The sequence below is a fragment of the Procambarus clarkii genome, chromosome 23, assembly GCF_040958095.1.
Source record: "Procambarus clarkii isolate CNS0578487 chromosome 23, FALCON_Pclarkii_2.0, whole genome shotgun sequence".
NCBI classification, from domain to species: domain Eukaryota; kingdom Metazoa; phylum Arthropoda; class Malacostraca; order Decapoda; family Cambaridae; genus Procambarus; species Procambarus clarkii.
This window is the reverse complement of record NC_091172.1, coordinates 23,935,557-23,958,963: the sequence shown is the minus strand read 5'-3', so window position 1 is coordinate 23,958,963 and position 23,407 is coordinate 23,935,557. Positions and strand designations below refer to the sequence as shown.

Below are 23,407 nucleotides of genomic sequence, written 5' to 3'. Positions count from 1 at the left end.
GCCTGCTATGTAGTCTCTGAAACCCTCACAGCCCGGGATAGTCATCTCCTTAAAACTCCATTCCTTTCTCATGAGTAGGGCCACTCCTCCTCCTCCCCTACCTTCCCTCTCTTTCCTTATTATTGTGTACTCCTGGGGAAACACGGCATTCGTTATGATTCCAGAGAGTTTTGTTTCAGTGAGTCCAATTACATCTGGGTTCACTTCTTGTGCTCTTTCCCTTAGTTCACTTGCCTTGCTTGTGATCCCATCTATGTTCGAGTACATTGCCCTGAAACTAACTCTCTTCTGTTTCTCCTCTGGGGAGGACCTGTGGGGTCTGGGGTGAGCAGGAGCTGGGAGGATCTGGTATGGGGAGACTGGTGGAGGAGGAAGGGCTTGGGGGGGTAGGGGTGAGGGGGAGGGTAGGGGTAGGGGGAGGGTAGGGGGAGTGGGTGAGGGGGGGAGTGGGTGAGGGGGGGGGAGGGGGAGGGTAGGGGGAGTGGGTGAGGGGGGGAGGGTAGGGGGAGTGGGTGAGGGGGGGAGGGTTGGGGGGGTGGGTTTTGGGGGGGCAATAAAGTGGGGAGGGCGTGGGGGGAAAGGGAAGGCTGAGGTGGTTGAGGAAGAGGGGAGGGTTTTGGGGAGTGGTGGAGAGGGGAAGGCTTAGGTGGGGTGGGGGAGAGTGGGGAGCTTAGGGGGGTGGGGGAGAATGAAGGGCTTGTGGGTGGGAGGGACGGAAGGGCATGTGGGAGAAGGGAGGGCTTGGGGGATGGGGGAGAAGGGAGGTCCTGGGGGGAGGGGGGAGTGGGAGGAGGGGGGTGAGTGGGAGGAGGGGGGTGAGTGGGAGGAGAGGGGTGCCTTAGGTGGGTACTTAGTGGGGGGCTGACAGGGGTTGGGGCAGGTAGGGTGTCTGTTGGGTGGAATGAAGGGGTGGTGCCGCACTCCCTGTGGCTAATGCACTGTTTGAGGAGGGTTCCCCGTTTCCCTCTGGGATTGTAGGGATCGGGGGTGTGGCTCCCTGATTCCTTTCTCTCTCCCTGCGCTCCTTCCTCGCGTCTGCTGCTTGCATTCTCTCTTCCCTTGTCATATCCCTCTGCAAGAATACTCTTTTGAACTTCTCTCCACTTGCTAGACAGCACTTCCTTTCTAATAATTCCTCTTTCGCGATTTCGCTCATGAAAACCACCTTTATCATTCGGTCTCTGTCCTTGTTGTACTTTCCAAGCCTGAAAACCTTTTCAACATTTCGCTCAGCTCCCTCCATCCTTACCTCTTTAAGGATCTCTTTAATCATGTTTTTGTCCTTGTCTCTCCGCTCCTTTGGTCTGGTCCCTGTTTGCTCCTTAATGCCTGCTACTACTACTGCTCTATTTCTCTCTATCAGCCGGCTGGTACATCTAGCCGCTTCCTGAGAGGAACATCTAGAGGTACATCTGAGAGGTACATCTAGCCGCTTCCTCCTGTGTGTGTGTGTGTGTGTGTGTGTGTGTGTGTGTGTGTGTGTGTGTGTGTGTGTACATGAACCTAACAATGAAACTTCAAGAGTATATTTAAATACGCCACACGAAAACATTACATTTACTGTAAAGTTCAACAAGAAAAAAAATGCCACTTTTCAAGAGCCAACTTCAGGACGTGAAGGTATGTATCACCTTACATTTGTACCGGATCCCCAGTTAATAATGTCACGGCGTGAGAATACAGGCTGTGTACTGTCTTCCAGCAGAGATCCGCTTCATTAGTGGTGACAAAGGTTCTTTATTTACACTGGAGTCTTTGATACAGTCATTCCTCAGAACACTCTTGAAAAATATATTAATCCCCCGAATTAAGTTTATCCTGAACTTTAAGCTTCAAAAATGTCGTTCATTACTAAGAATACGCTAGATGCCATTCGATTTTTTTTTCCTAAATTTATTCGTTAATTATAGCCTAAATTTATTTTCAATACACTTTTACAGAAGCTTCACGACAGGTTCCAATTGTTAAAGTTTAGGCTAGTGTCCGCCCCCCCCCCCCCCCCCCCCCTCTCACCGCCTGACGCTGCTGAATTATTCGCGTGTTCAAACACATTGTAAATTGTATTCGAAATTTACAAGAGAGACTAATGGAACATCAAGGTTTTTTTTTTTACATAGGACTAATTTGATTCTAAGTAAGCCTTTGAAATCTGATATCTGAGAGCATTGTATTAGCCTCGACCAGAAATTGAATTTATGTAACTTTAAAACATTGAACAAAATGTTCTAATAACCTTGAATTAGATTGTTGGAATATATGTGGCAGTCACTCTCCGTGTTGATCTTAGTTCATAGTCTCTTGTGAGCGAATAATTAACTGAGATAGTGGAAAAAATAGCTCTGATTTACCGTGAAACTTTTAATTCTTCTTCTTGAGTTACAATGCTTTTTCTAGTATAATTAATATGTAATTGTCAAGTCTCTTTTATCGCGAGGTGGAATATTGTGCGGTATCGACCCGGGACCACAGATCTGTCTCTGTGCTTGTTCTATTTTCCTCTTTATCTGTCAGTCTGTATTTTTTCAGTCTTCCTGTGTGTACTCACCTAATTGTGCTTGCGAGGGTGTGGGAGAAGTGTGGGAGCGTGGGTGTGGGAGGATGAGAGCGTGGGTGTGGGAGGAGGAGTGTGGGAGCGTGGGTGTGGGAGGATGAGAGCGTGGGTGTGGGAGGAGGAGTGTGGGAGCGTGGGTGTGGGAGGATGAGAGCGTGGGTGTGGGAGGAGGAGTGTGGGAGCGTGGGTGTGGGAGGAGTGTAGGAGGAGGAGTGTGGGAGGATGAGAGCGTGGGAGCGTGGGTGTGGGAGAATGAGAGCGTGGGTGTGGGAGGAGGAGGAGCGTGGGAGCGTGGGTGTGGGCGTGCAGAGACAGGGCAGAGATGGATCAAGGTGTTGACACAGGGCTGTGGGCCCTCCAGCCTGGCCCCTGGACCGGCCTTCGCTCACTACAATTGTCTCTGCCTCGAATCTCTATGATATTCCATATTAAGAGCCCAGCCAGACACGTATGCCTCCTACCGGGGAGCATTGTCCAGTCTCCAGGTCTTCGTTGAGCTGGGGCATTGTCTAGCCGGTAGGTCTTAGTGGAGCATTATGATCTCCAAGTCAGGGTGAACATCCGTCATGTCTCTAGGGTACCAGAGACATCCGTTAAGTCTAACAGATTTACCGTCCAGTCAAGTCTCCAAGTCTTGACAAGGACTGAGTAACCTCAAAGACAGCCTCTACACAACGTTCCAGGAACCAGGCAGCCTCTCCACCACCTTCCAGGAACCAGGCAGACTCTCCACCACCTTCCAGGAACCAGGCAGCCTCTCCACCACCTTCCAGGAACCAGGCAGCCTCTACACCACCTTCCAGGAACCAGGTAGACTCTCCACCACCTTCCAGGAACCAGGCAGACTCTCCACCACCTTCCAGGAACCAGGCAGACTCTCCACCACCTTCCAGGAACCAGGCAGCCTCTCCACCACCTTCCAGGAACCAGGCAGCCTCTACACCACCTTCCAGGAACCAGGTAGACTCTCCACCACCTTCCAGGAACCAGGCAGACTCTCCACCACCTTCCAGGAACCAGGCAGACTCTCCACCACCTTCCAGGAACCAGGCAGCCTCTCCACCACCTTCCAGGAACCAGGTAGACTCTCCACCACCTTCCAGGAACCAGGCAGCCTCTACACCACCTTCCAGGAACCAGGCAGACTCTCCACCACCTTCCAGGAACCAGGTAGACTCTCCACCACCTTCCAGGAACCAGGCAGCCTCTACACCACCTTCCAGGAAAAGGCGCGCTCTTAAAAATTACCAATGTGTTGCATGATGTATTAAGGTCATGACTTCAAACTGACTTAATTGTTACCACATCCGTGAGCACCCAATTAAAATTCCAGCAACGACGGCACAGCAACCCCCGGCGTGTCCCAGCTACGACGGCACAGCAACCCCCGGCGTGTCCCAGCTACGACGACACAGCAACCCCCGGCGGCACCCAGCTACGACGACACAGCAACCCCAGGCGGCACCCAGCTACGACGACACAGCAACCCCAGGCGGCACCCAGCTACGACGGCACAGCAACCCCAGGCGGCACCCAGCAGCTAAGGAAAGCTTCTTGACCTCTTCCTTCCCCCTAAGTAGATTTAACAGTGCTTGGCTGTATGAAAGACCTGGAACAACATGGAGTAACAGCCGGCCTTAAGGGAGGCGGATTCACTAGAGTGAAGGGTCACATTGAAGGCAGGTGGAGATGAGGTCTTACCTTCGTGGGGGGAGGGGGGGAGGGCGAATGGTCTTACCTGTCACCTGACGTGCTAACAAGAGCACCCCTTCCCCCTCCAAGTCCCCCCCCCCCACACAACAGGTAATGAACACTGTATAAGAATACATGAAACAAAAGATTTAGTAAAAATGTAATCATCAATATATTTAACCCGGAAGGCCGTATGTCCTAAGGGTGCGGTGAACCCTACACCCGGCTGGGGTCTCCGGCTGGGGCACCCTTGCTCCCTCTCTCCCTCCCTCCCTCCCTACACCTCTGTATACACAACACTCATGTGTAAACACAGTCGTTGACCCTTTTAGCCTCTCCCTGAGAACCGATCACATTCCCTCCCTTCCCAACCTCCCCACTCCCTTCCCAGCCTCCCCACTCCCTTCCCAGCCTCCCCACTCCCTTCCCAGCCTCACTACTCCCTTCCCAGTCTCACTACTCCCTTCCCAGCCTCCCCACTCCCTACCCAGCCTCCCCACTCCCTTCCCAGCCTCACTACTCCCTTCCCAGCCTCCCCACTCCCTTCCCAGCCTCACTACTCCCTTCCCAGTCTCACTACTCCCTTCCCAGCCTCCCCACTCCCTACCCAGCCTCCCCACTCCCTTCCCAGCCTCACTACTCCCTTCCCAGCCTCCCCACTCCCTTCCCAGCCTCCCCACTCCCTTCCCAGCCTCACTACTCCCTTCCCAGCCTCCCCACTCCCTTCCCAGCCTCCCCACTCCCTTCCCAGCCTCCCCACTCCCTTCCCAGCCTCCCCACTCCCTTCCCAGCCCCTACCCTTCTCTTTTTCCAGTCCCTCTCTCCATTTCCAAACCCTCTTTCCAGCTCTTCCTCTTCCTTGCCTGTCTTTCCATCCACTCTGCTCCCTTCCTCTTTATTTGGCACTTAAATATAATTTTAATTTTGCCCGAAGGGTGAGTTTGTAGAGCAACGTCACTCATGTTGTGAGTGAACACATGCCGTGTGGTCATCCTGTGATGGTTCCGAGGATCAACGTCCCCGCGGCCCGGTCTCTGAGCAGGCCTCAATCAATCAATCATATTCAGGTAAAGATACCCAAGGGGAGAGCAGCTTGGTGGATACAGGTAAAGAGTAGTCTTGGGAAGGAAGTGTCTGTGGTTAAGGGTGCTCAGCTGCACCCTTAACCCCTTAAGGGTTAAGGGTGACCCCTGCTGCTGCATGACTTGAGACGGGGCTTGCAACCCAGCGGGTTTTCTTCCTATTGGGGAGTGTTGTACATGCTGCTATGGCGGTGTGTCCACCCACAGGATGAGTGGCGCTGCTGCCCAATAAATTCACCCTTCGGGGCAAAATTTACAATTTAATTCACACTAGGTAGGCTGGGCAGGAGGGGGGGGAGGGTTGCAGGAGGCTGAGAGAGGCGGTCCTGAAGGATTGCAGGAAAATTCTAGTGATATCTGCAAAGCATAATACAGTAGTCTATAGTTTGTATCCTTGTTCATGTCTGATATGAGGATGAGAAAAATTACTGGAGGGGGACTGAGCTATTCATGGTGGATGAATAGCTCAGTTTTTACTTTGTTGTTTATTATACTCTGGGTTTTATGGGTTGTGAAATTGAAAAGCCATCGTCCTATTTTGCCGGTTATTCCTTTTGACCGCATTTTGAGGGCAGTAACACCATGCTCTCGGACGTTGGTTCGAATCCTCGTCACGGCCCTTGTGGATTTGTTTATACTATGGTCACATTTGTCGAAAGATTTTGCCAATATCTGTGTATATTACTGCGTTCTGCTTGTCTTCCATGGGAGCTAAGACCGTGTCTTTGTAGTCCAGGAAGTATGAGAGGCAGGAACGCCCCGTTTTGAGCCCCAGGTTGTCCAGAGTTATGTAGCTACTGTGACTCCTTGTAATCTGCGATCTTACTTCTTAGCACTCTTTCTAAAATTTTATAAAAAAGTGATTTTAGTGCTATAGGTATATAGTTTTTCCTCCGCTTTATTTCCTCCTATATGGAGTTGTGGGGAAAAATTCCAGGCAGCTAATCTCTCTTTTCAAATTGATTTAATAAAATAAAGTTATGTCTTATTTATTTTCTTAGTAAGTAAGTATTAATTAAGTGGACTGTATGTACTGGTAAACTGCCTGAAATCTTCTTACACACTATTGGGAGGGACAATTGGTAGCTTAAACCACTTTGTTATAGTCCCTTCTTAAACTACCAATTGTTTACCTTTAAAACTATTATTTCAGTTATTTCATTATAAGTAATTAATTATAACTACTGCTACTGCTATAATGTCTTAGCTGTGCCAGTAGAATGGGCCTAGTAAGGCGTGTAGGTGTAGCCTCAAGATGGGTGTGGCCCTGCCTCTTTGTGCCACGTAATGGCGGCTGGTGGGAAGGACAAGGCTTGGCAAACAAGTAGTTAATTATGTGTATGAACCAACTGTCTGCACAGATTCTTGAAGCTCCTCTCACAATTTACCTGTATGGGATGCAAGGATTAATCAAAGTTCCCTAAACATATCAATTACAGGTATGACATGAACTGTGAGGGCTGTAATGGGGTACACGTACGGTGTTTTTGGGGATGTCCTACGACATAACCATCTACATATTTATATTAAACAGTGCACTTGAATAATAAACAATACTTGGTAGACGGATACAGATGTCGTTGTGATGTTGTTAGGCTGTGTGGCTGGTGTTGACACGTAAATGGGGTGTCTAGCTGTTTACACCAGTTAAGACAGCGTGGTATGCTCATCCCATCTTTTGTTGATGTTGTATAGTATGGACGCCTTCCTCTCCGGGGTGACGCTCTTATGCTCTGGTTCCTCACTCAAAGTAATTTTACATTAACAAGGGAACCTAGCTACTATTTGATGTAAATAATTATATTCATTCTTAGTGATTACTTTTTTATTAACTTTAGATACTAAACTAATCTATTAACAATGTTTCATAATGTAAATATACGATGACTTTGATGACGTCACGGAGTCGATGACGTCACGGAGTCTCCCATTTTCCATCCTGAAGGGAGTATAGACTAGGGGAGACTGTGTTATTTGTGTGTGTAGTTGTGTGTGTGTGTCGGTTTCCCGACATAATTCCCAGGGGCAGAACACGGGTCGAAGTCCCGGTAAGGACTGCGATCACTTTATTCTTCTCCCTCAGAATTATAGTGCTGCTTTAATTTGAGTTTACATTGTTGTGCAGCAGTCCGTTGGGGACGTATGTCCCGTACTGGCGTATCGGGTGCTGGAAGTCGTTGTACGTCTTCTTTCCTGGCCAGTTCTAAAGGTACTAATTTCTCTAAAGTTTTGAGAGTAGTGTTGCCTTTGCATTTTACTTTCACTATTCTCAAGATGCCCTGGCTGTCTGGATGAACAGAGACTATTTCTCCTATAGGCCACTCCGAGCGTGGTCCGTCACTATCCACCAGAACTATGTCACCAGGGTTCAAGTTAATTCTATTATAGGGACTGTTTGCCCCGTAATGATACTCCCTCAGAGCTGTTAGGTATTCACGAGTCCATACGTCATTCCACCGACTTATCACCCCTGAAAGATGTTTGAAACGTTGAACCAAATCACTCTCTTTGACATATGAAGGATCCTCTGGTTCCTCATCCGTAAGGGACACAAGTGTTTTGAGAGGTCTCCCATACATCAAATGAGCTGGACTTAATGGTTCACGCTGCAAAGCATCATCAGAGAGGTAGGTAAGTGGTCGGTTGTTAACTCGTGCTTCTATTTCTATGATTACTGTTTGAAGCTCCTGAAGGTCAATCTTTTGGCGGTGTAGGGTTTTCCGTAAAGACCGTTTCACCGTACCAACCATCCGTTCATAGAAGCCTCCATGCCATGGTGCTCTGGGAGGTATGAATTTCCAATAGCACTGCCGTTGAGTTAGGGCTGTGCGTACCTTGGGGTGTGTCCAGATTTTCCTCAGGCATGCTTCTCCTGCCACCAAGTTGGACCCATTGTCTGAAATCATTAACTTGGGACAAGATCTACGTGAAGCAAACCTGCGGAAAGCCTGTAAGAATGCTTCGGCACTCATATCGGGAGTCACTTCTAGATGGACGGCCCTTGTTGTGGCACAAGTAAAAAGACAGATATAGGCCTTTACTGGTTTCTTGTCTTTAGTGCCTGTCAGTGTTAGTGCTCCTGTGAAATCTACTCCTGTTGTCTCAAAAGGATGAATATGTACGACTCGTTCCTTCGGAAGTGGAGGAGGGCCAGGATATGGACACACTCTGGCATCGTATCTCCGGCATACAACACAGGATTTGATTATGGATTTTACTGTCTGTCTACCTTGGGGTAGCCAGTACTGTTGTCTTAATTCTGTGAGAGTATCTAATACCCCACCATGCAGAGTGCAGTATTTGTGTATATGTAACACAATTAGTTTGCTTACTATGTGGTGACGAGGGAGCAATATTGGATTTTTTGCTTCCAGATCTATGTCAGCATGTTGTAAGCGTCCTCCGCATCTTATCAAGTTATAATTGTCAGTGTCTAACCAGAGACCCAGATCATGTTGTAGCTTCTTAGGAACATTGTCAATTTCTGTCCCGAATGTGTCGGTCTGAGCTTTTTTAACCCAGTACCTTAAGGCACTAGGGAAATTATGCTTGATTCCTATTTTCTTTAGAAAATCAAACACTACTTGGGTGACACCTACAAGTTTGTTCAGTTCAGAGTACCGAGCAGGATCAATTACCAAAGTCTGAGGTAGTTCCGGGTTCTCAGTGGGAACAGTGACATTGGTCACAATGACTTGTGGCTTTTGTTCAGGCCACTGGTCGCTGATTAGCCACTGAGGTCCGTTGAACCACATCTCTGCCTTTGTTAATTGCCGTAAAGTCAGGCCTCGGGAGAGATAGTCAGCTGGATTCTCTTTAGTAGGTACATATCTTAGTTTATACCCTGCTGACAACTCTCGTATTTCCTTAACGCGGTTACTCACGTAAGGATTCTTACTGTTATTGTTTTTAACCCACTGTAGCACTGCCTCATTATCTGACCATACTACTGTTTCTGTAAAGTGGATGTGGCTTAAGGCCTTGATCAGATAATGAGCTAATCTTACACCTAGCAGTAAGGCTGTTAATTCCAGTTGTGGCAGTGATCTTTTCTTTAAAGGTGCCACTCTGGCCTTTGATGTGAGCAAATTGGCTTGCCCATTTGAGACCAGGTAAGCTACTGTACCATAAGCCTTTCCTGAGGCATCACAAAATACATGCAACTTAATTGGTTCCTTTTCATTTACTGTTGTGTTCCTAGGGAACTTGACAGACTCTAGGATGCTTAAATCTTTCACTAACCCTTGCCATTTTTCTTGTAGGGCAGGTGTTAGAAGATCATCCCAGCCTATCTTTTGTTGCCAACATTCCTGTATTATCATCTTCCCATTAATTAGTATTGGACTTAATAAGCCTAATGGGTCGAAGGGTTTGCTGACTTGTGATAGCAATTTTCTCATTGTTAAGTTAGTGGTATCTGTTTCCACTGACTTGATTGTCAACTGATCGGTTGTCGTGTTCCATTGGACACCTAGAACCTTTGTCATCTCGGGTACTTGGTAGTCGGGAAATTCAGTTGTGATCAGTTGTTTTAATTTGTCATTGTTAGAGACCCAAGACTGGAGAGGCATATTGGCTCCCATTAATTCTCGATTGGCCTCATGGTATATGTCCAACAGCTTACTTTCACTGTTGGCTGTTCCTTGAAAGTTATCCACATACAGGTTTTCGCTAATTTCTGTCTTGTTCGGGCTATTGGACTTCTTCAAGTGCGTATCCAAGGTAGCTTGAAGCAGAAATGGTGAGCTCGTGGCTCCGAACAAAACAGACGCAAACCTATAAGTGATTATTTCACTGTTTGGATCATTAGGATCCTTAATCCATAGGAACTTTGTGTAGTTCCGGTCTTCTTCTTGAAGACCTACCCTAAGGAATGCCTTGCTAATGTCGGCCGTATATGCATAAGTCCCTATACGAAACTTTAACAGCACGTCATAAAGCCTTTGTGTTAGGCTTGGGCCTGTTTGAAGGCAGTCATTTAACGAAACACTATTCTGCCCCATCTTAGCACTGCAATTAAATACTATCCGTAGTGGGGTAGTCGCAGAATCCTTCTGAACATGGTGGTGTGGCAGATAATGTCCTTCCTTTGGGTTATCATTTGTTACAACTTCGATAAATTTGTCATCGAGCTGCTTCTGTATTATTTCATGGTACAACTTCAAGTTCTCAGGTTGTCTTTGTAAACGTAACACCTGTGATCTTAATTGATTTTGTGCCATGAAGTAGTTGATGGGTAGCTGAGGGTGATTCAGCTTCCATGGTAACCTGACCCAGTACTGATTATCTTTGTAGATAACTGAGTCTAGGTATTGTTTATAAGTCCAGTCATCATCTGGACTAGGTTGTTCAGGGACAATGCCGAGAGTTGCCAGGTCCCATAACTTATATACTGGGGGATCAAGCTCATCCTCGGAAATGTCTCTGAGTTGCAGTGGAGACTGTTCTCCTAGTCATGCAACCATTACTGTGTTGGCATGTTGGTGATCCACAGGTGCGGGTTGTTTTAGCCGTAATACTGGGCCTGTTAGTAAATAGCCACCTGCAGATGGTAACACGTTCATACCGTGGTAATCTTCCTTTCCTATGATAAACTTATGGTAGACATCTGATCCCATAAGGATTCCAATATCGGAAAGGTTGTCCGATGTAATGTTATCAGCCAAAGGAATTCCCTTTTCTTCTAGGAATTTGGCTGTTGTTCCTAGACCTTCTATATACAGGTCTGATGGAAATCTATCTACTACTAGTGCTGGTACTTTTCGTACATAACCTCCTAGTCGTACTGTGGGTCGTACTACCTCGTAAGTTCGGGCTCCTGAGTTAGTCAGGAATCCTTTTATGTTTATCCGTGTCTCCTCTACAGGTGTAAGTTTCAGTTTATCTACCAACTCCTTGGATATAAAGGTCAGTTGGGACCCCTGATCAAATAATCCACGTACGGTGGCTTTATTCTTTCCATTTCTAATGATCAATCGTGCAGTAGGTAGAGCTGATTTATGGTTAGACCTGGTTGTGAAGACACTTATGTCAGGTAACACAGTACAAAGTTTTACTGATGCTGTAGCTCCTTCCTCCTCTTGTGGCTTGGGAGACTTTATACTTGTGTCCCCACAAAGTGCAGTATGGTGTTGACCCTTATGGCACTTAGTGCAGATGCGCATTGCTGTTGTGCAATTGTCGGGATGATGTTCCCTTATACACTTGCTACATCTATATAACTCCTTGAGTCGTTTTATGCGTGTTGCACGATCAGGGTAGCGTCTGCAATTGTACATGGAATGTGATTGCTCACAAAACACACATGGTTTCCAGACATTAACAGTATCTTGAGGAGTCACCGTCTTGGGTGATGCGTTGACTGTAGGTTTGGAAGGACCAACTGCATATGTTCCTACACTGCCCTGATTCCACTTTGTGGAGGGGGAAGATGTTTTAGCTTTGTTTGGAGCACTGTTTGTACTCTGTTGTTTACTATTAGTAGCAGATGTGGGTTTAGATGGTTTTTCTTCTGGATTAACTCTTTCTCGTTCTATGATGGTTTGTAAACCCTTTGTAATCTCATTTACAGTCAAGGATGACTTACCTACTAATACAAACAACTTATCCAGTATGTCCCTGGGTAATTTCCGTGTCATGTGGACTTGTATTATCCAGTCTGACTCATCCAGGTTCACTTTATTTTTAAGTGCCTTGAGTATGGACTCAAGCTCCAATCTGAAGGTTTGGAGTGAGACTGCAGTATTATTTGGAGGTTTAATGTCTAACAGTCTCTGTGTTAGAATTCTGATAGTCCTTTCAGGTTTAGCGTAATTATCTTTCAGGAGTTGCACTGCATTGTCATAATCATCATCTGTGTGATTTAGATTACAGACTACCTGATACGCTTCATCCTTCAAGACACTCTGTAAGTATGTAAACTTTGTTGTTTTTGGCACATTAGCATTAGAATCCACAGAATCGACAAATTTGCTCCAGAAACCGTCCCAACTCTCGTCTTCTCTTCCAGAAAAAGTTGGTAAACTAAGTGATGGCAATTTGACTTCTGGTGCTGTCTGTTTCTGGGAAGTTGTGGTTACAATATTTATATTAGCTTTATGGGCATGTATGATATCATCAAAGTATTGCAACTGTGTAAACATTGTATCCTCATAATCGGAATGTTCTTGTATAACATCTTGTAATGTTTCTCCACCAACACTGGTATTCTGAAGTAAAACTTGATATTCTTTCATTTGTTGCAACACACGGTCATATTTGTTCCGTGCAAGCCTAAGATAATTTTCCAATGCTACATAGTTAACTGGAGTTTGTTTACTTATGTCATCACATGTGCTAATCTGCCGTGATAAATGATCCCTCAATCCTGTGAGGGTTATTTGGACATTTTTGACAGTAGACATTTTGGAAGTACTTGTTAGTCGTATAGACTATATTTAAATATACACTGTAAAATCATACACACTATAATTTGAGTGGTAGACCTGTATCAATGCTGGTATCCGCAAGTTAGCCCATCATTATCACTCTTGGTTGGTACAGAGACACAGGTTAACACTCAAAGGTGAAATGATTATAGTTAAATTGTACTAATGTTATATTGATATCATATTGACAACACAACTCGGGTTGTCTTAAATACTGCATACAAATATGTACTTGCTAGGTTGTAATATGTGTTCAACACTAGACAAGTGTTAAATTCTTACCCTTACACCAGGTTAGCACAATAAATTAGACTAGGTTGCTGTACAACACCAGCCTAAAATGTTCTACCCTTGTGCAAGAATTAGTAGTAAATGATGTGGCATGCAGTAAATGTTACAGTAATGGCAATAATAATGCAATAATACAAAAAAACATATATAAGTAACTTATAAGTAAAGTAGCCTCTTATCAACCTCTTGTAATGAAATGAAAAAAGCACAATTGTTCCTTTGGTACTGTCAGAACAATAATAGTGCTTGTTGTAAGTTCTGTTTGCTATGAGATTGAAAAGTTAGGCTAGAAAATATGCAAAAATATAGCAGTGTCTTCCTGCTATAATGTGTGTAGGTAATATTGCACTATCACTATATGTATGTATAATATCTAGTTCAAAGAACTAAATATAATCCGGTTCGAAGGACCAAATATTGTGGGGAAAAATTCCAGGCAGCTAATCTCTCTTTTCAAATTGATTTAATAAAATAAAGTTATGTCTTATTTATTTTCTTAGTAAGTAAGTATTAATTAAGTGGACTGTATGTACTGGTAAACTGCCTGAAATCTTCTTACACACTATTGGGAGGGACAATTGGTAGCTTAAACCACTTTGTTATAGTCCCTTCTTAAACTACCAATTGTTTACCTTTAAAACTATTATTTCAGTTATTTCATTATAAGTAATTAATTATAACTACTGCTACTGCTATAATGTCTTAGCTGTGCCAGTAGAATGGGCCTAGTAAGGCGTGTAGGTGTAGCCTCAAGATGGGTGTGGCCCTGCCTCTTTGTGCCACGTAATGGCGGCTGGTGGGAAGGACAAGGCTTGGCAAACAAGTAGTTAATTATGTGTATGAACCAACTGTCTGCACAGATTCTTGAAGCTCCTCTCACAATTTACCTGTATGGGATGCAAGGATTAATCAAAGTTCCCTAAACATATCAATTACAGGTATGACATGAACTGTGAGGGCTGTAATGGGGTACACGTACGGTGTTTTTGGGGATGTCCTACGACATAACCATCTACATATTTATATTAAACAGTGCACTTGAATAATAAACAATACTTGGTAGACGGATACAGATGTCGTTGTGATGTTGTTAGGCTGTGTGGCTGGTGTTGACACGTAAATGGGGTGTCTAGCTGTTTACACCAGTTAAGACAGCGTGGTATGCTCATCCCATCTTTTGTTGATGTTGTATAGTATGGACGCCTTCCTCTCCGGGGTGACGCTCTTATGCTCTGGTTCCTCACTCAAAGTAATTTTACATTAACAAGGGAACCTAGCTACTATTTGATGTAAATAATTATATTCATTCTTAGTGATTACTTTTTTATTAACTTTAGATACTAAACTAATCTATTAACAATGTTTCATAATGTAAATATACGATGACTTTGATGACGTCACGGAGTCGATGACGTCACGGAGTCTCCCATTTTCCATCCTGAAGGGAGTATAGACTAGGGGAGACTGTGTTATTTGTGTGTGTAGTTGTGTGTGTGTGTCGGTTTCCCGACAGGAGTTGTGCTATATCCGCTGTTTTAATTATGTCGAGGATAATGATACCAGTAGCTAGACTACGTCTCACAAAAAATTTTAATGCCTTGCAAAAGTTTTTTTATTTTTTGCCATTCTTGATAAATATCGAATTCCAGGAATCAGGACCTGGCTCAGAGTACATAGGCATACTGCCTATGGTTACTTCAAAGTTCAATGGAGTTTGGAGGACTTCTGATATATGATTTGATACTGGTATCACATGTATGAAGAATTCATTTAGGTTATCAATCTTCAATGTGTTCAGTGGCTCACTGAGAACAGAATACCTGGTTGATACCTGGTTGATTTGGTTCTGGGCGTTCTTCTACTCCCCAAGCCCGGCCCGAGGCCAGGCTTGACTTGTGAGAGCTTGGTCCACCAGGCTGTTGCTTTGTGGACCGTACAGAAGCCTCAGTATTTCTCTCATTTCTTTGTTGTCATTGGTGAAGTTCCATCTGCCTTGTGCAGGGGACCAATGTAGTTTTTTCACGCTTTTGTATAAGAAACAAAAAGTATTTTGAACTCCTCTCTATTTCACTGATGGCCTTTTGCTCTCTTTGCCTCTCCTGGATTTTATATGATTCTTGCAGCTTTAGCTCAATCGTTTCTATTTCTCTACTTCACCTTCTTTGTCACTCTTGGGAAAGGTTGGGGCGTTCAAATTGTTCTGCATTTTGTTTTCTTCGCCTGTAGAGGGGACGTTTCTGTTCCAATATGCATCTGCTCTTTGTTCTCAGAGGTGTGCGGCTTGAGCGTCTTCCTACAGCTACTGGGCACAATTTGTCGAGGTAATTATTTAGTTTTGCATTTTTTTGCTGCTATTCCACTACCAGCACACCACCACTACCAGCACACCATCACTACCAGCACACCATCACTACCAGCACACCACCACTACCAGCACACCACCACTACCAGCACACCACCACTACCAGCACACCACCACTACCAGCACACCACCACTACCAGCACACCATCACTACCAGCACACCACCACTACCAACACACCACCACTACCAGCACACCATCACTACCAGCACACCACCACTACCAACACACCACCACTACCAGCACACCACCACTACCAGCACACCATCACTACCAGCACACCACCACTACCAGCACACCACCACTACCAGCACACCATCACTACCAGCACACCACCACTACCAGCACACCACCACTACCAGCACACCACCACTACCAGCACACCATCACTACCAGCACACCACCACTACCAGCACACCACCACTACCAGCACACCATCACTACCAGCACACCATCACTACCAGCACACCACCACTACCAGCACACCATCACTACCAGCACACCACCACTACCAGCACACCACCACTACCAGCACACCATCACTACCAGCACACCATCACTACCAGCACACCACCACTACCAGCACACCATCACTACCAGCACACCACCACTACCAGCACACCACCACTACCAGCACACCACCACTACCAGCACACCACCACTACCAGCACACCACCACTACCAGCACACCACCACTACCAGCACACCACCACTACCAGCACACCACCACTACCAGCACACCACCACTACCAGCACACCACCACTACCAGCACACCACCACTACCAGCACACCACCACTACCAGCACACCACCACTACCAGCACACCACCACTACCAACACACCACCACTACCAGCACACCACCACTACCAGCACACCACCACTACCAGCACACCACCACTACCAGCACACCACCACTACCAGCACACCATCACTACCAGCACACCACCACTACCAGCACACCACCACTACCAGCACACCACCACTACCAGCACACCACCACTACCAGCACACCACCACTACCAACACACCACCCAGCCCGTCCTCTTAAATTTTCCCAAAGTCAAGAAAAAGGTAAATTTAACGTGTCCTCTCCTAACCTGCCAGAGGACCCAGAACAGAAAACGGGACAGTACGTCACTTTCGCGAGCCGCTTCCATTTTTGGCTTTATGCAACGCATACGATCGAAAAGCGACGTTCTCTGTAGGAGTAAAGTTTGCATCACCACTTCCCTACACACTACCATCACCCCGGCTGAGTGAACAGCGCTCTGGGATCGTAGTCTTAAGGGCCTGGGTTCGATCCCCGGCAGAGGCAGAAACAAATGCGCAGAGTTTAATGAACAAACCCACAAGGGCCGTGACGAGGATTCACATTTGATGGATTTGTTCATTTGATGCATCACGCAATTGTGATTTCTGTGTGTGGGCAGAGTTTCTTTTCACCCTGATGCACCTGTTCAGCCACCAGTAAATAGGGACCTGGGAGTTAAACAGATGCTGCAGGCTGCTTCCTAGGTGTGTGTGTGTGTGTGTGTGTGTGTGTGTGTGGGTGGGTGGGTGTGTGTGTGTGTGTGTGTGTGTGTGTGTGTGTGTGTGTGTGTGTGTGTGTGTATGTGTGTGTGTGTGTGTGTGTGTGTGTGTGTAAAAGAAATATATGTAGTGGACATAACAGAGGAAAAAATATATTGGTTAGAAAGGCGGGGTCCAAGAGCTAATAGCTCGATTCTGCAGACACAAATAGTAACTATCTTGAGGTTATCTTGAGATGATTTCTGGGCTTTAGTGTCCCCGCGGCCCGGTCATCGACCAGGCCTCCACCCCCAGGAAGCAGCCCGTGACAGCTGACTAACACCCAGGTACATATTTTACTGCTAGGTAACAGAGGCATCAGGGGGAAAGAAACTCTGCCCATTGTTTCTCGCCGGCGCCCGGGATCGAACCCGGGACCACAGCATCACAAGTCCAGTGTGCTGTCCGCTCGGCCGACCGGCTCCCTCTCAACTAGTGTGAGAGTGGTGCAGAGCTCACCTCCCCCAGATGATGACAGCTTCACCTGAGGCCACCTACACTATACGCCGACCTAATTAAACTTTTCAAGCAGCAATGGCCTCAGACAGTGTCATTTCCGTCACTGTAGAGTCCCTGTCATCAGCGTCACCACGCACAACTGTACACCAGGTGATTGATGATTGAGAGGCGGCACCAAAGAGCCCCAAAGAGCTCCACCCCCGCAAGCACAATTAGGTGAGTACAATTAGGTGAATACACTCCCTCTACTGCCAACACAACCCTTGTGAAGCACAACCCCAGACACACACACACACACACACACACACACACACACACACACACACACACACACACACACACACACACACTCATGTCTGCTGTGAACTAAAACAAAGGACACGTTTTCATTTGCCAGTGTGAGGTATAATTACATCCCAGTGCTCCGTAGGTATTGTTCAGGTGTGGGGGGGGGGGGAAGGGAGGGCACGTTCAGGGTCAGGGTCTTCCCCTCCCTCCCCCTCCCCCCCCCCCCCACACAGGAGGTTCAAACACTCAACACTGAGAAAGTGTTACTAGAAATTCTCCTGCGTATTTTGTATTATGTGAGAATTACTGAATTGACGTAAATGTATTTATAATGCACAATATTATTTTTATTACGTCATCACTTCTAAGCCACAAATGGATAATCCCCAGCACGCCAACTATAGCACAACCTGACATACACACCTAACATGCTAAGATAATAGGAAGAATTAGAAACTTGAAGGGCATGATGATTGTCATGCCCTTCAAGATGACAGGGACAAAATAAGTATATGGAGCACCACTTGGCAAATGGAATTTAATGTGAATAAATGCCATGTTATGGAATGTGGAATAGGAGAACATAGACCCCACACAACCTATATATTATGTGAGAAATCTTTAAAGAATTCTGATAAAGAAAGAGATCTAGGGGTGGTACTAGATAGAAAACTATCACCTGAGGACCACATAAAGAATATTGTGCGAGGAGCCTATGCCACACTTTCTAACTTCAGAATTGCTTTTAAATACATGGATGGCGATATACTAAAGAAATTGTTCACGACTTTTGTTAGGCCAAAGCTAGAATATGCAGCAGTTGTGTGGTGCCCATATCTTAAGAAGCACATCAACAAACTGGAAAAGGTGCAAAGACACGCTACTAAGTGGCTCCCAGAACTGAAGGGCAAGAGCTACGAGGAGAGGTTAGAAGCATTAAATATGCCAAAACTAGAAGACAGAAGAAAAAGAGGTGATATGATCACTACGTACAAAATAGTAACAGGAATTGATAAAATCGACAGGGAAGATTTCCTGAGACCTGGAACTTCAAGAACAAGAGGTCATAGATTTAAACTAGCTAAACAAAGATGCCGAAGGAATATAAGAAAATTCACTTTCGCAAACAGAGTGGCAGACGGTTGGAACAAGTTAGGGGAGAAGGTGGTGGAGGCCAAGACCGTCAGTATTTTCAAAGCGTTATATGACAAAGAGTGCTGGGAAGACGGGACACCACGAGCGTAGCTCTCATCCTGTAACTACACTTAGGTAATTGCACCTTCCCTTCACTCTGGTGTCCCCTCACCTTCCCTTCACTCTGGTGTCCCCTCACCTTCCCATCACTCTGGTGTCCCCTCACCTTCCCTTCACTCTAGTGTCCCCTCACCTTCACTAAACATATCAACATTAACAGTTGCCGCCAGTGTTCCTGCTCCACCAGTGGGCCCATGACATAATTTCCCGCCCCGCCAATCAGCGCCCATTAAAGACTGCTCTGCTCCGCCAATCAACTCCTGCGATAGCCCCCAAACGTTCCGCCAATCAGCTCCAGCCAAAACCACCTCTGATCCGCCATTCGAGGCCCGCGACAACCTCCTCTACAGCGCCCAGGACAACCCTCACCGCTCCGCCAATCAGCGCCCGCGTCAACCAGCGCATCACCAATCAACGCCGACGACAGCTTCCCCAGCTCCGCCAATCAGCGTTCACGACAGCCTCCACCTCTCGGCCAATCAGAGCCCAGGACAACCCTCACAAAACACACAACCAATCAAGCTATACAAAGCTATACAAGACTCTCACAGTAAAAATGCAAATAAAGACACAGGCTTCTATTTGTCAAAAATAATGGCACGCTGTTTGGAAAACAGATACAGCGAACGAGACAAGGGGAAGGAGAGAGAGAGAGAGAGAGAGAGAGAGAGAGAGAGAGAGAGAGAGAGAGAGAGAGAGAGAGAGAGAGAGAGAGAGAGAGAGAGAGAGAGAGAGAGAGAGAGAAAGTGAGTGAGAGAGAGTGAGTGAGTGAGTGAGTGAGTGAGTGAGTGAGTGAGTGAGTGAGTGAGTGAGTGAGTGAGTGAGTGAGTGAGTGAGTGAGTGAGTGAGTAACACGTAAGGTAGAGGAGCAGAATCAGCAGGAATAACACCACAACACCAGAAGTTTGTTCTTGTTGTCCTTGCTGCGTAGGACTGAGCATCACCTGTGCCTGAGCCCCGTACCAACGAGGACTCATGTGTGTGCCAACACCTGAGCTGCCATACCCCCCCCCCCCACACCACCACCAGTAAACACCCCCTCTACACCCCACAACACCCCGCCTCAGCCACCACAAATCGCCCCACTCACAGAACTATGTTTACAGAAATTGTATCGCGTCCGGCTTCCATTGGGTTTGTGGTGGGGACGCCAGAAGCCACCCAACAAGAGGACCCACAACGCCCTGACGGTATCCCCTTCCCCTGGCACCCCCCCCCCCCAACACCCCCCCACACCCCCACACACACACACACCAGGATCGCTGCCGGCCGGGACAAAGGTCTCGTGCAATTACCAACGTTCCCCTCTTCTACAGAGACAATAATAACCCTCGCTTGCAACAGGAAGTGCTTGCGAGTAAGGGAGACAAAGGCAGTGAATAAATTACTCACCTGCGTGGGGAGTGAGGGGGGGGGAGGTGAAGATGGGGAGGGGGGCAGAAGAGGTGTCTGCCACCCCTCACCTTTGTCACTCACCTCAATATTCACCTCCATCACTGGGAACCTCCCCCCCTTGCCTCTCCACCTGACACCTCCAAGTGCATATTTTCACTTCTCTCAATACAAAAATATACATTAAAATAACACCAAATATTACGAATAATTATTATCGCGACACTCTGCATTGTCTCGCACACACATATAAATTTCCTAAAGTGCTTTCACCGTCAGATGTAAAGGGGAACAATAACTGAGCAACGTGTAACATGGTTGGATGTGTTAGGAGAGGTGTGGTGTCGGGGTCTGTCAGCCCCTGGAGGGTTACTGACGCCACCACTCTCACACTCACCACCCAGCAAGTGTACTCTAGAACTCACAGTGTTCAAGAGAGAACTGGATAAGCACCTCCAAAGGATACCTGATCAACCAGGCTGTGACTCACTCATACGTCAGGCTGCGAGCAGCCGCGTCCAACAGCCTGGTTGATCAGTCCGGCAACCAGGAGGCCTGGTCGACGACCGGGCCGCGGGGACGCTAAGCCCCGGAAGCACCTCAAGATAAGGTAGTCATTGACACAGCCCACGACCAGAGTATGTTCTTGTTATAGATTCAGCTACTCACAACAAAAAGTTCCAAGTAGCACGGGCTATGGTGAGCCCGTAGTGGACTTATCTGGCACAGGAGCGGAGGACCGGAGTACACTCTAGGCGTATATATACAGCCAGATGCAGGCGTTAGTCATAATAACGTGGCTGAAGTAGTTTGACCAGACCACACACTAGAAGGTGAAGGGACGACGACGTTTCGGTCCGTCATGGACCATTCTCAAGTCGATTGTGTCACACTCGACTTGTCACAGTCACAAGGTAGAGGGACAGAACCAGCAGGAATAAGTCACAAACGACTTGAGAATGGTCCAGGACGGACCGAAACGTCGTCGTCCCTTCACCTTCTAGTGTGTGGTCTGGTCAGATATATACCCAGAAGCTGGGTACACCTCTCCATACCTGGAGTTGAAACTTGGATATTACCAAGTGCATCTTTAAGTATTTATTTGAAAACAAACACTACTCGGTGGTGATATAAAGCAAAATATAAAGTTATGTTAGACTATATACAAGAACCTGCTAAGCAATGTAAAAACAAAAAGATGACTCATAATTATTAACTCTGAAGAAACCAAAAACATAGACAGAGATTCACTTCAGAAACCCACAAAATATTAAGAAGCTCAAGAAAATCTGCCGGAAGTTAGACCATATACCAGAATTATTGTTATCCAGGACAGCACGGAGCTGTTTAATGTACAATGACTCCATTAATCTACGATCAAAGGCGCCACTGCAATTATGTATAATTTCAGTCAGATTTATGAAATAAATGATATAGAACTTTGGAGTATATCCAAGGTAACCTCTGGAACAGTTGGCGGAGGCGCAGTGGTAACACACGCACCTCGCGAGCGATTTGATCTGGGTTCGAGTCCTGGCCAGGGAGGATTGACTACGCTCCAATTCTTGCATGTTTGCCCCTATTCATCCAGCAGTAATTGAATACCTGGTTGTTAACTGATTGGCGGGTGTTGTTCCAAGGAAAACTAGTGGGTAAAGCTTACTAAGGGAAGGGAAAGCTTTCAGCCCGCTAAAAAGAGTCAGAAGTCATCTGTACCTGTTCCTACCTGTGTAAAAAGGAGGCTATCCATGAACTAAAAATAGGAACCGATTGTGCATGAACTTGTAAAAATAAATCTCAAGTCGTCCTGGAGATGATGTTAAGCATCTGACGAAGATGACGTTAACGGGACACATATATAATACCATAATGTTTAATGAGGATAAGTTCCAGCTCCTGCGCCTTGGAGAAAATGAAAATATCAAAATGGAAACCACGTATACAACACAGTCGAACTATGGAACGAAAAGGCTCAATACAAGAGATTTGGGAGTAGTCATATCGGAGGACCTTACTTATAAAGAACACTATAAAGTACTTATAAAGAACACTATAAAGTACTTATAAAGAACACTATAAAGTAGCTGTCACAACTGTAAAAAAAATGACAGGTTGGATTGCCAAGAACCTTTCAAACAAAAGATGATGATACTTTTCAAGACACTTAGTGCTCTTTAGAGTGGAATATTGTCGCACAATAACAGCCCCATTCAAAGCTATAGAAAATGCTGACCTGGAGAGCGTACAAAGATATTTTACTGCTAGAATCCACCCAATAAAACACCTAAATTATTGGGACAGCTTAAAATGTTTAAATCTGTATTCCCTAGAGAGCAGGCGGGAGATACATAATAATTTTATACTTGGAAATACTAGAAGAAGTGGTTCCACATCTGTACACAGAAATAACACCACATGAGACCAGGAGGCATGGCAGGATGTGCACCCTTGAAAACCTGAGGCGCAAGTGACACACTAAGAGAGAATTCTACCAACATGAAAGACCCAAGACTTGACAACACTCCCTCTACACATATGAGGCATGACTGGCCGGCAGTGGTCAAAGGAGAACTTAATAAACACCTTGAAAGGATACTTGATCGACGAGGCTGTGATTCATACGTCAAGCTACGCACATCTGCGTCGAAGAACCGAGTCTGATAGTTGACCGGACCACCAACCTCGTGGCGTGATGAGAGACCGGGCCGCTGGGACACAAAGATCCTGGGAATCATTGTAAGGTAGTTGAAAGGTTAGGGATATTGTTGAAACAATTTACTGGATAGATTTCTGACCAAAATATAGTAAATATAATAAATATATGGCCAATTAATATACCTACTGACTTGCTCAGTGGTGAACATTTGAGGGGAAGGGAGCAGATAACAGTTAAGATATTTTTAATATCTTAACTGTTATCCTGTTATTTCAACTTAGTATTTTAAAATGTTTTGAAGAATAAATTCTGTCCCTCCCCCTCAAATTTCCACTAAGACATTACGTATACTGATTTACCATATTAACGATTTGTTGGTTTTT

The 23,407-nt window shown here is 46.0% G+C and overlaps 1 protein-coding gene across 1 annotated transcript in view; it reads left to right on the top strand.

The window, feature by feature from the left end:
• Nucleotides 1-1,584: 1,584 nt before the first annotated feature.
• Nucleotides 1,585-23,407, top strand: part of LOC123763858 (serine-aspartate repeat-containing protein I-like) — a 31,242-nt gene continuing 9,419 nt past the window's right edge. The window contains exons 1-3 of the mRNA XM_069329737.1: nt 1,585-1,620; nt 3,235-3,721; nt 3,885-4,127. Coding sequence (XP_069185838.1) covers nt 1,585-1,620; nt 3,235-3,721; nt 3,885-4,127 — 766 coding nt within the window. The remainder of the gene's footprint in view (nt 1,621-3,234; nt 3,722-3,884; nt 4,128-23,407) is intronic.